The sequence below is a fragment of the Periplaneta americana genome, chromosome 16 (assembly GCF_040183065.1).
Source record: "Periplaneta americana isolate PAMFEO1 chromosome 16, P.americana_PAMFEO1_priV1, whole genome shotgun sequence".
NCBI classification, from domain to species: Eukaryota; Metazoa; Arthropoda; class Insecta; order Blattodea; family Blattidae; genus Periplaneta; species Periplaneta americana.
In genome coordinates, this window is record NC_091132.1 from 7,473,010 (window position 1) to 7,486,526 (window position 13,517).

General features: G+C 36.1%; 1 protein-coding gene across 2 annotated transcripts in view; it reads right to left on the reverse strand.

The window, feature by feature from the left end:
• skd (mediator complex subunit skuld) overlaps positions 1–13,517 on the reverse strand; it is a 267,609-nt gene that overhangs the window by 74,590 nt on the left and 179,502 nt on the right. For both annotated transcript variants that reach the window (XM_069812535.1, XM_069812534.1), the window contains exons 4-6: positions 11,557–11,640; positions 9,494–9,639; positions 4,893–5,517 (exon numbers count right to left, since the gene is read on the reverse strand). In XM_069812535.1, the coding sequence (XP_069668636.1) occupies positions 4,893–5,517; positions 9,494–9,639; positions 11,557–11,640 (855 nt within the window). The remainder of the gene's footprint in view (positions 1–4,892; positions 5,518–9,493; positions 9,640–11,556; positions 11,641–13,517) is intronic.

Sequence of the window (13,517 nt, forward strand, 5' to 3'; positions counted from 1 at the left end):
TGCCCACGTAGATAAGTTATGTTGAACAGGAAAACTGCTAATGAACTCATGTCGAAACTTTCCCTCAGACTGAACACATGAATCTCCACAGCAGACAGACAAATACAGTAAAACCTCAATATATTGGTCTTTTAATGTTAATGTTATGTTTTATTTAACGACGCTCGCAACTGCAGAGGTTATATCAGCGTCGCCGGATGTGCCGGAATTTTGTCCCGCAGGAGTTCTTTTACATGCCAGTAAATCTACTGACATAGCCTGTCGCATTTAAGCACACTTAAATGCCATCGACCTCGCCTGGGATCGAACCTGCAACCTTGGGCATAGAAGGTCAGCGCTATACCAACTTGCCAACCAGGTCGACAATATATTGGTCTTGAAAGGACCACTGGAAAGCACCAGGCCGAGTATTCGTCATAGATTACCTGACATTTGCTTTACGGTTGGAGAAAACCTCGGATTTTTTCCCAACCAGGTAATCAAGCCCAAGTGGGAATCGAATCCACACCTGAGTGCAACTCTGGATTAGTAGTCAAATGTGCTAGCACCTAAGCTACACTGGTGGCTCATTACTTGTTCCAAAGAACCTTATCGAAAGCTTGAGAACATTATATGCAGGATATTTTAACATTATCGCTCAGACGTGGATCAAGAGACCATGAGAAAGCATTATCATCAGCAGTTTACTTTGAATGTTGCATTAAGAAACAATGGCGCTTACTGAGAAAAGTAGTTGAGTTGTCATTCTCTGTGAATGCCTGCACTGTCACTTGACATGCACTCAATGCAATGCAACTGCTGAGAGAACACCATCTACTTAAGGTCAGGAGCTAATATATAATATTTTTTTCAAAAGTATTACATTCAAGCTGTAATTTTCCAAACTTAGAGTTAAAATAGGCAGTTAATATTTTTATGTTTCTCTATCTGCTATGGAGATTTAATGACTTGTACAATTTTAGGGGAGGTTTTGTTTGATAGAAGCTCATTAAAAGTTCCTTTCTAAGCTGGAACTAGAGATGTGACAATATCAGAATTTTCCAACACTCAACACCATCTACTTATTTTCATTTGAAGTACAGATGTACGAGGGCTATTCATAAAGTAACTTCCGTTTATTTTTCACAAACCTGTGAATGACGTTACAGGATTGGGTTACAATATGTTTGAAAGTGTACACTCTAATTTATTTTTCCACATAGTTTCCAGTCACATTGAGACACTTGTCGTAGCGTTTGACGAGCTTTGAAATTCCGCAATCATGGAATTCGGCCGCCTGCGACTGAAGCCAACCTACGACGCTGGTTTTCAACTCTTCGTCATCGTCCAAGCACTTTGAGCCAAGCCACGTCTTCATGTGCATGAAGAGATGGTAATCGCTAGGCGCAAAATCTGGGCTACAGGGAGGATGATCCAATACTTTCCAGTTGAACTCTTGCAGTTTGGTCGCAGTACGACAAGCTGTATGCGGCCGGGTGTTGTCATGCAGGAAAATCACCCCAGGGTTCAACATGTCACGACGTTTGTTTTGAATGGCCCTTTTCAAGCTTGTTAATATGTTACAGTAACGCTCAGCATTAATTGTGGCATTCCTCTCCAAGAACTCCACTAGCAAAATTCCTTTTGTGTCCCAGAAGACAGTTGCCATGAGTTTCGTCGTGGAAAGTGTTTGGCGACACTTTGTGGTTTTTTTCGGCAAGTGAGTGTGGCCCCACTGCAGTGATTGAAGCTTTGTTTCTGCATTCACATACCGCACCCAAGTCTCATCTCCTGTCACAATCTGATCGAGAAAAGCATCACATTTTGCGCCTAGCGATTACCATCTCTTCATGCACATGAAGACGTGGCTTGGCTCGAAGCGCTTTGATGATGACGAAGAGTTGAAAACCAGCGTCGTAGGTTGGCTTCAGTCGCAGGCGGCCGAATTCTACAATTGCGGAATTTCAAAGCTCGTCAAATGCCATGACAAATGTCTCAATGTGACTGGAAACTATGTGGAAAAATAAATTAGAGTGTATACTTTCAAACGTATTGTAACCCAATTCTGTAATGTCATTCACAAATTTGTAAAAAAATAAACGGAAGTTACTGTATGAATAGCCCTCGTAGTACTGTAATACATAAATAATTTATAACTTTTGGTGCAAACACATTACAGTCTTTATACAGTTGACTGATTTAAATTCAATGCTGTGCACTTGACAATGAAGTCAGAGGCTTCTTTTGAACTTGTGTCAGCTTCATTGATATTTCTTTTCGACCTGCCTATTTCATATGTGGACACACATCACTACACATAGAAAGCTGTACAACAATGAGATCGTGACAGCATATTTGCAATCGTTTTCCCCACAATCGTTGTTAGGCATCTTTTATTATGAGCTGAGAACAGAGCAATGGCAAGCCTTCTGTCTTTATGTATAAAGGGATCTTTCATCTACAGTAAATTCACTGCGTGGACCCACCAGCTTTACTTCCAAATCTGGTGGAAGTTTTATTTGAGACTTTGTCCATTAAAAACCCATTCACAGTACTCGAGTCCAAAGGTAATCACTGGACTACCGAAGTCTTGCTTTTGGATTGAAAACTTGATTTTTAACGTAACAACACTCTATTCAGTCTTTACAGGTGGATAACTTGACGCAATTTGTTTGAAGATTACTGAAAAGTTATTCTCATGTGTTTCTGTATAGAAGAACTTGATGTACTTGTTTCAATTTATCCATAAGAACTGCATAACATTCATATATGAACCACTACAAAATAAAATGTTACTGCCAATGGTGTCAAGTCATCCAATTTATCTAAATAAAAAATACAGTTACCCTGTGTGTGTATGTACTCAGTGCTTAGGATTTCATAATGAAATTATCTTCTGTCTTGCTTCCCAATACAGTATTGTCTCAATATAGTGGACTTCAGTTTAGAGTACCTACATATTTTATATCCCCCACTAATATTCCATACATTATAACGCAAATATATTTAATTTTTATGTTATTGTTACTTATGACCATTTCATAACATATGAAAATTTTGAAAGTTTCAACTTTTCCATCTTCATTTTATCTATCACTGTTGCAGATTTTATTTACTATGTGTATCTGTTTAACGCACTGGCTGGAAACTTGGTATTGTGTGTAAAGTGTAGCATCTTGTGTGCATATGATCTTTGTCCTATGTTGTTTCTAGCATGAATGATTGATTTTATAATCAGTAAGTGAACTTCAACAGTTCACAGAATATAAATTATTGAGAAAAACAAACCACACTAAAGTTAAAAGCTTCTTTAAATTTTTTTATTGTACTGTGTACCATGTGTATGTTTGTTATAGATATCACTTTTTTTTTTCCAAATTTAAATAATTTCTTTGTGTTATAATTTTAAAATTGACTGATATGTAATACATGGAGAGTGGTATGTATATTATTTGTAGTTCTGTGTAGGCGTAGTGGGTTTCTCGAGTTGTCTAATCTTACTTGGACCGTAAATATAGCTGCAGTAAATAAAAGATAATTATGTTGTGGAATAACTCTGCATCAACTAATGTAGAATCGAAACAAGTTTTTTTGGATGAGCTTCCATTTTTCATTATAATCTACTTTTCAAATTAAAGTACAGTAGAGCCTCTATTATCCGTGGTAATGAAGGGGGTGAAGTGAACGGTTAATCAAAAAATCGGATAATCCGTACCATAAAAAGTTTTCATAAACTAAGTACATAATATTTTCGTAATTTCCTCCATGGTCTTTTGTTTTAATACGCTAGGTAGTGGATCAGAAGTTCAATAATTTAAGTCTGTTTTTTTACAATTCACGATTGATTTTCCAATAAGTCAGTTACTAAAACATTATTTATTGTACTTAAGTCTGGTTTTCAACGACGGGTTTTTAATGGCCAAGGAAACTCCTTACAACGACTTTCTGTGGAAAGATAGGAATAGTAGAGGTCTCATGTTGTAGATTTACAAATTTTATACAGTTTATATTTTGTTTTTCATCGCGCAAAGTTGTAATTCCTATCTCGTATTGTGATGTGAGATGAAACACATTTTCTCTTTTCCCAAACCACTCAATTACTTGCACTTTTTTTCCGCAGTACAACATGTTTTCTTTTGACACTTGTAGAAAACTTTTGCATAAAGTTAAACAGTACGGTCACTCAAAGAGTAGACCATAATGAGTAAGGTTAAAGGTTTGTAAAAACACTCTGTAGAAATAATTCGTACTAATATAATGTACAGTACTTCATATTTTTTCTGCGAGAGAGACAGTCGGATAATCCACCAATCGGTTAACAGGGTGACGGATAATCGGGGTTTTACTGTATAAATAATATTGTTTTCTGAGGTACATTATACTGAGATTTTACTGTATTTGGAGATAAGACCTACAATAGTCTAGAAAGATTCACAGCTTGCCAAGTGTTCCGTATTCATATCTTCTTTTTTGTGCATAACAAACAATTTGGAGAAATTAATAAACCAATTCTATGTAGCTATTTATTTAGGACATCATGATTAGTAACCAATCTGAATAAAGGTACAACAGATTTTTAGGTATGTCAAGAATTAATTAAAAATTCTTTAAGGAATATTTTCACATTTAATTTTCAGATGTTAAACTGTTTTAGTTTTATTCTAAAAGCGGCAAATGTGTGTCATTAATATATGAATAAAGGCAGTATCAACAGTCCATCTCTAGTTTGCACATTTCACGACATAACTAAATCTATGCAGAAGTCACTTTCAATGTGATGTACTGGACAGCCTAGAAAAATTAAATTATCTACATACAACCTGCAAGAATGAAATCTGAATTGGAACAGGTAATAACAATGTTAGATGCTATCTACTTCTAAGTAAGTATTCTCGCATATAAGATCCACTCACTTTGAGCAACTGCACATGGATTTCCGTGTGGGGTCTGCGAACTCCCACTGCCCCGCCTGTGGCTGCTGGCTGGAAGCAGCTTCGCTCTGCTCCGCCGTGACCTCGTGCTGCGTGGGGTTCAGAGTGCTGTCCTGCCAGACGTGTTCTGGAAGCCTGGTGGCTGGGGGAGGGCTGTGCTGCATTGAAGCCGGGTTGTGGCCGCTGGTTGCCGACGGGTAGGGTGGAGGTGAGCAAGGTGGCCTATTACCCCCACTTATAGGCTGCGGACAGGGTGAACATGGGGGAGTAACAACAGCGGCCGACGATGATGGAAGTCCAACAGATTTCATTACTGCTGCAGCTGTCCCTGTCGGAGACACGGCTCCTTGCCGAACTGTTGATGCAGGATCATCCATGTCCGTAACCAACACATAACATGTAGGATACCGCATTTTAACACCTCCTACCACAACCTCAACAGCTGGGGGCAATTGTACTTCTTCGCCTCCAACATCACAGCTCGAGAATTTGGTGTCAATGGGATAGAACTGGCGCCACTCATCCAGCTGGCGTTTCGTTTGGACATCCATGGTCTTATAGGCCTGCCCAGTTAGTGTCCCCGCCAATCCAAAAGGTGCCAAAATAACTGAAAAATAAATAAATACATCAGTTACTATGCTATATAATAAGAACTGACACATCCACTCTCTTCAAAGAATTTCTAATTTTGTACTATTTCATTAAAACTGCACTTATAGTGTATTTTCGCCACCTTCTCTGCTTAGATGCAATTCACAGACCTAAATGAAAGTTATATACTTACTGACTTCTTATTAGTGTGTCCTCATTACTGTTAACCATCCATACATGTATCAATGTATCACCAGAAAATTTTCACACCAGCAAGCAAAGGTATAAAATGCTACTTGCCCCCCCCCCCCCAGCAATCTATTATTACAATAAAGAATTGTAATGTGTTTTCTTACCACATGATTATGTGACTAAAACTTTACAAGCTGTCAATGTATTCTTTAATTTTTCAATATTCAATGTTACCACTTAGCAGAGATGCCAGCTTTCACGCACCATGACATGCTGGCAACATAGTCCTGCACAGTTTTCTGTGGGAAATTATTCCTCCTAGTGTTCGAATTGATAAAATATGTTGTTGTTGTTGTTGTCTAGTGCCTTGCACTTGGCAATGAAGCCATTAGCAGTCGTGCTTTCCAATACTTTTGAACTGTAGTTTCTTCTGATCTTAATGTTTCACAGGTCTTCAAGTGGTCTTCATTCATTCCTGCTGGATCATTACACAGGACACATATGGGTGAGGCTGAGATACCTATTCTGTAGAGATGACTTGCTAGACAGTCGTGATTTGTCAATAGTCTGAAGGCTGCAACTGCTGTTTTCCTTGGTCTCTGGGGGATTATATCTGCGTTGGAAAGTAGTGTAATCCATATTTTGTCTTTAGCATCTGATTCTATTTCTTGTAGGTATGAATGAGAAAATTTTGTAGTGATCAAGCATTTTATTGAGGAATATGAGAAATTAAATTTAGGCTTTTGTTTTATTGTTGTGCCTTTCTTTGCAAATGTGTCTGCGGTTTCATTCCCCATGACTCCACAGTGTGCTGGAATCCATTGGAGATGGACAGTCTTATTAACTTTTTGGAGTTGTGTTAACATTTTGTAGCATTCTCTTATTTTTGTTGACTTCTTTGTAACATTTGAACATATTCCCTGAATTGCAGCTTTAGAATCTGAAAGAATTACTGTCTTGCTATATTTATTTAAGGGAAGATTTAATAATTGTCGGAGAGAAATGTGTATAGTCTCTATTTCACCATCATAATTTGTTGTGTCTCTGCCAACAGAATGATAAAAGGAAAAATGTGTACATGTAACTCCAGCTCCAGTAAGGTTTTCTGTGGTTGATCCATCAGCATATATGTGTAATTGATAAAATATAAAGAGGGGGAAATTTCACATTGACATATCTAATATTATTATTTTTTAAGCATTTATATCAATTATATCATAACATATTCGGTTTTAAAGTTAATTCTTATAAAGTTATGTATTATTATTATTATTATTATTATTGCTGCTGCTGTTGTCGTTAACATCTGACATAGTACTTTTAAATTCTGGAACCATGACAACTCTTCCTATCCTATCTTATGAGTATGACTTAATAGGCAATAGGTTATTCACAAATAAATTACAAAATCGTATTATGAAAACAACAGTAATAACAAACAACAAACGTATAGTATTTCTAGCAAGGTTATAAAAAAATCTAAAATGTTTTTAATGCTGCATAGAAAATAAAAGTAAGTTTTTGGAAATGTAATTTCAGGGAAATATTACTATCCAGGAATTCAGGCCAGTGTGGTACTAGTAATATGAAAACATACACAATATTCAGAAAGGAAAAATTTCTGTCCCTGGTTGAAATGAACACAGAAATGCAGAAATTAGGGGGGAAGAAATCCAGAAAGGGGAAAATTCCCGGGCTTCTCCCCTCTTCCAATCAATTCGAGCACTGGTTCCTCCAACAATTCTTGGTCAGTCCAGAGTTGGTATCTTAGTGCCATGAGTGATCGGCATGGAGGCACACATTGGCATGCACACAAAGTCCTTACTGACAGATTAAAGAGGAGGATACCATGGTCTACTAACACATCTTCTATTTATCACTGTGCAGTCAGAGAGAGCCCTTTCATTCACGAAAACAATCTCAGTCCAGGCTTCAGAGCTGACACTGCTTCACACCATGACTGAGTCACCACCAAACACCGTCCTCCTAATGAAGTTGCATGGTGATTATCGCTATTCATATCTTCTCTCTACCATCAGATGACTGAAGGCAACACGACTAATCCACTAACAATGCACTATAGCTCAATTTCAGTACTGACACGTGATCTGTAATCACAGTGTTATATGCTGGGGAGAGAGATGTGTACCAGTTGCAGGTCTTCTACAGGTCCAATTGATTTCCAGAGTCTTCGTCCGACAGTCCTCTCTCATTTACATTGATGTTTCACCTCAAGATAATTTATGTCATATGGACAACCAGAAACCTGTTGTCACTGCTGGACGTGACTTCAGGCAATCTGCACGTTGTCTTCTCTGATATGTAGAGTTCACAGAATCATTGCAGAACTTTATGGACACATCCAAACAACGAATAAATTAAATTAACCGTAAAATTAATATTTTGTCCACCCTCAGCTGAAAGTCATTTTAGGGGAAACTGGGTCTGAATTGTCTAATTTTGGTAATTTTATTACTAAGCTATTGAATGGAAATTTTGCACACATAATACACGTAACTAAAAAACTGTTGTGCAACTTTTCAACACTTCATCTTCAACAGTTTTAGTAGTGGAATTATGCAAATTTTATAAAGTTACTTGCAAGTCAAGTTAACTCAAAGAGAAAAACAAAAATGCTACTTTCTGGTACCTTCATATACAAATACTTCTGACACTATTTGTTTCAAACTGAAATTTTATTATTAAAAATGAATAAAATAAATTTTTGATGAATTTAAATACTATTATACTCACAATCATGTCATGGTATGAAAGAAAAATTACACAACCTCGAGCGGGAATCGAACCTGCGACTTCCTGTTCTCCGGTCAGGCGCTCTACCACTGAGCTATCGAGTTTGTCTCACGCCAAAGGCTTGGAATTATCCTTTCATACTGGCGACTCTGTTATAGAGTACTGTCCATAACGTCTGATCTAGTCAGCACTGCTTATGGGTTGAAAGAAACTTTACAAATTAATAAATTAATAAATTTTTCTTTATAATGAAATACTATATCGACAATATTATATATTTTTCATTATACAATTTTTTTTTTTTGTGGGTTAATCAATGAAGCTACCATAAAATGCATTGTTACATATTATAAAGACACTATATCAAAGAATATTCATGCAAATGGTAATGCAAATTGGAATAAAACTGTGATGCATGCAACATTTTTTATGCCTAAAAAAAAAGGTTTCTAGATATACGAAGGGTTTAAAGAGTTACATAGGAGATTTAAAAAAATCGCTGGGCCTTTAAAAATGGTAGTGTGCGAAATATTTTAGGCCAAAATGATCCATTGAGGTCTAATGTGAAGTTATACAGAATAATCTGAATTTCGAAATTTGTGCCATTTTTGCCCCAAAATTCACTCCCAGTGTCCCTTAACTTAACAAATTTAAGTAAAATAACCTGAAGAAAAATATTTACTCATGGGAGGGGGGAAAGTGACATAGATAACTTTCTTTTATACTACAAGATCCATCAGGTTACAGTTAAAAACAATTTTGTCCCACTAGATTTACATTTGGCCGCACTGTACAGGTGTAACAACTGTGCATGTAATCTAACAACACTGAGGCACTTTTCTGACTATATCTGGGTGACCTGGGATCTTTTGAAGACTTTGCACAAATTCACAACGTGAAGTGAATCCAGTAATTAACAATTAATTCTACCACAACACAAAGTTGACGGACATACTGTCCAGCTCATTTTGTGTATCTCTTCATCTTTTGCAAGGAAACAAAATACAATTACAAGTAAAAACAGTACAGATGGACTGTGTACGTACCTGGTATGCCAGAGGAGGAAGCCTGGGCCTGCAGCAGGTGTTGGTGTGTCAGGTTCCGAACCAGAGGATGCATCCGCACATCCATGCTCGCACACACGGTACTCTCCCCATGCACGAAGAATGCGAAAGAGAATGAGAAATGCGTGCTGCAAAAGTAACAAATAAATTATTAGTTAAATATTAACGTTTGAGGTATGGTACTATTTTTTCATGGCTGCTCACACCTTGTAGACCATTTGAGCAGTGATAAAGGGGGAGAAAAAAATTTTATACTAACATTTTCATTAGTAAGTTTTGGTTGTAACTGCAAGAAATATATAATAGCTATTTATGCAATAAGTTGCGAAATGACAACGTTTGAAGCACGAGAAATTAAGATTGTTCACCGACCCAAAGGGAAGGTGGACAACATGGCGAATGCTTAAAACTCTAATTTCGCACATGTTTCATACAAGATTTTTTTAGACAGTCACTTGAGAATGCCTAGAGTTTAAAGAGAATGCAATTGTTAATTCGTTCTCTCACAATGGCGAACTTCTGATATTAAAGATGAAAGAGTATTACATTCGTATGGAAAGAGATGGATTTCATGGCCTTCGGATATGTAGTAGGCTATGGTGATTGTTTTGCTGGTTGTTAGGAAGTTGTTTAAGTGGAGTATTTCTAATTGGTGTGCTTTAAAGTACTTTTAGGCACGGAAATTTCTTTTAAGCACGCTAATTTATGGATGCAGAAATCAATTACTTTTCGATACTAAAATGAGAATCGAAAAGTCGTATTATGAAACGATTGTCTAAGAACCATATTAAAAAAAAAAAAAAAAAAAAAAACTGTACCAGTGAGATCCTGTTTCCAAAATCTTTTGAATGCAAATTTCTTCTCTCAACAAGCAAGTATGTAACCTGATTTTAGATATTACTTACTTAATTGTGGCTTTTGAGGAACCCGGAAGTTCATTGTCGCCCTCACATATGCCCGCCATTGGTCCCTCTCCTGAATAAGATTAATCCAGTTCTCTACCATCATATCCCACCTCGCTCAAATCTATTATATTATCCTCCCATCTACGTCTCGGCCTCCCCAAAGGTCTTTTTCGCTCCGGCCTCCCAACTAACACTCTATAAGCATTTCTGGATTCGTCCATACCTACTACATGCCCTGCCCATTTCAAACGTCTGGATTTAATGTTCCTAATTATGTCAGGTGAAGAATACAATGCGCGTAGTTCTGTCTTGTGTAACTTTCTCCATTCTCCTGTAACTTCATCCCTCTTAGCCCCAAATATTTTCCTAAGCACCTTATTCTCAAACACCTCTGTTCCTCTCTCGAAGTGAGAGTCCAAGTTATGATTTTAGATTATGTTGTTTATATTTCATTATCAACATCGCCGTCATTATTTTCCTTTTTTTTCGTCTCTTCTCCTCAGCGCCACTCTTGGGAGGAGTGTGAATGTTCATAGGCAATCAGATGTCCTGGCCATGTCGTCTGAACTGCGGAAGGCCACTGTTTAAGACAACATGCGAGAAAATACATTCCCAGAGGCAAAGAGATAAATCTCCATGCTTCTGCCAAGAATAGAAACTGGAATCATAGCATCTGTTGTCTTACCACTTGGGAAATGGTGAGAGAAACGTTTTTAATCGGTTTTCACAATTTTTATAATATCAAGTTCTAGAAATACCTAACGAGAGTTTAATTTAAATTAATCTATAATGTCATCTGTGCTTAGTTGTATATCAAATTATATTAAATAAAGTGCCAGATTTTGGAGACAGTTTCAGACCTTATCTATCTTATCCATCCACACGCAACTATTATAATTTAAAAGGTCACGCCAGAAAGTTACTGAACTGGAATTTGCACAGTACCATATAATTAACGTGTCTGATGCTGATCAAAACTGGTTCCATTCCTCGAAAAGAAGTGACAGAACCAAAGCAGTAAAAACATCTAAAGACAGAAACTTATTTAATATAAATCAATACAAGATATCAAATCAGGTTTAATTTGAACTGATTAATACAAACCTGAAATAAAAATTATGGCGTGGAATTTCTGCTTACCTCTTTCCGATGAGCTTTTCTGTCCCATCATACGGCTGGACAAACCACTTGCCAATTCGAACAAAATCACGAGACAGCAGACACCTGGTGAAAATACATACATCTGTATGAGATATTATGTCACCAAATATTTATGAAACACAAAAATAAAGAAAGTACAGTTCGAAAAAACAACTTATAACGACTGAATATGACATACAGATGTAATACTGAAGCCAATATGTCAAAATAATACCTTTTAAATAAAGATAGTATATTCAAAGGGGCTTACGTCACTCTATGCAAAATTTACGGAAAAATTTTCAAAGATTTAAACAACTGCTGTAAAACCGAAAAGTGACATGTTTCGGCTTTCATGATTTTCTTTACTGTTGATGTCACTGGTTTTAGGATGTCTTTTAGGAAACGGATTTAATGAAGGAAATCTTAAATTACAAAAAGTATGACTTACGTGAGCGACCACAAATATTATCAGAAAATGCAGTCTCTAAATTTCTAAAAATTTTATAAGGAAATGAACTGACAATTGGACAAAAATTACAAGGTACCACAACAAGACTTATTAGAACTTAAATATCTAATAAAAGTATAAAAAATGTTACTAATAATATTTTTTAGAGTTCACTTTTTACTTTAAATTAAATTTTCCAAAATTTAAAAATTTTCACACATATTATTTCATAACTCCACAACCATTAGAGATAGAATTCTAAAATTTTGTACACTGATTTAACATGCATTTATGCAAAAGGTAGACTACAATACTGCTCATTTCTTTGAAAATAGAAAAATTAGATCACAAAACATTATGTAAATTTTAATATACTTTATACAGGACAAATAAAGAATTAATTGTATTAAAATAAACTCCTCTACATATCTGAGGGAAGTCTACTTTTCAGAAATAAGTGTTTATTACATGCAGGAAAAATATTAAAGATGTCAGAGAAACCATAACAATGTTATGGTTACAAAATGATGTAACTGCAGATATTTTTTTTTTTTTTTTTTTTCATACTTTGTTAAAACTGGTTTGAAAAATATTATCAGTACACTTTTTAATATTTTTATCAGATATTTAAGTTCTAATAAGACTTGTTGTGGTACCTTGTAATTTTTGTCCAATTGCAAGTTCATTTTCTTATAAAATTTAAAAAATTTAGAGCCTGCATTTTCTGATAATATTTGTAGTTGTTCACGTACATATAGCCTTAAGCTCTTTTGCCCGCCCACCGGAAAAATGTTACCAATTCTTAGAATTGCAGTCATACTGTATTACATTCATAGTCCAAGCCAGACAGTGAAAAATGTGCGACATTTAGTAGAACATAATACATTTAATTGGGTTATTTTACGACGCTTTTTCAAACTGCTGTTGTTATCTAGCGTCTGAATGAGATGAAGGTAATAATACCAGCGAAATAAGTCCAGAGTCCACCGCGAAAAGTTATCCAATTGTTCTTGTTGGGTTGAGGAAAAACCCCGGAAAACTTCAACCAGACACCTTGTCCCAACCAGGATCTGAACCCAGGACCGCTCGTTCCACGGTCAGGTAGGCTAACCGTTACTCCACAGCGATGGACACTCATATTATGTATGTAAAATACTTTAAATCCAGGTTCTGGTATGTGACCGAACTGAAACTATCACCAATTTTATGTTTTCATGCACCCAGGAATTCAAAGGAATATGTCTCACACACTTGACAGAAATTGACATGATTACTTGTAATAAGCATTCTTAAGAGCTTCAAATCCCAGGGAGTGTAACCCAATTAAGATAAGATTGTAATGCTCCTGAGATACTGACTATGAATTACAGAAAGTTTCAATTATTGCCGTCTTCCATTATTGTCGATCATTTTCGTACCATTAAATTCGATTATCGTAAAAATTCAATTAATCGTAATTTTTGACAGTTCATGTACCAGTACATTTTTCCTGGATGGTTAACATTTGCAT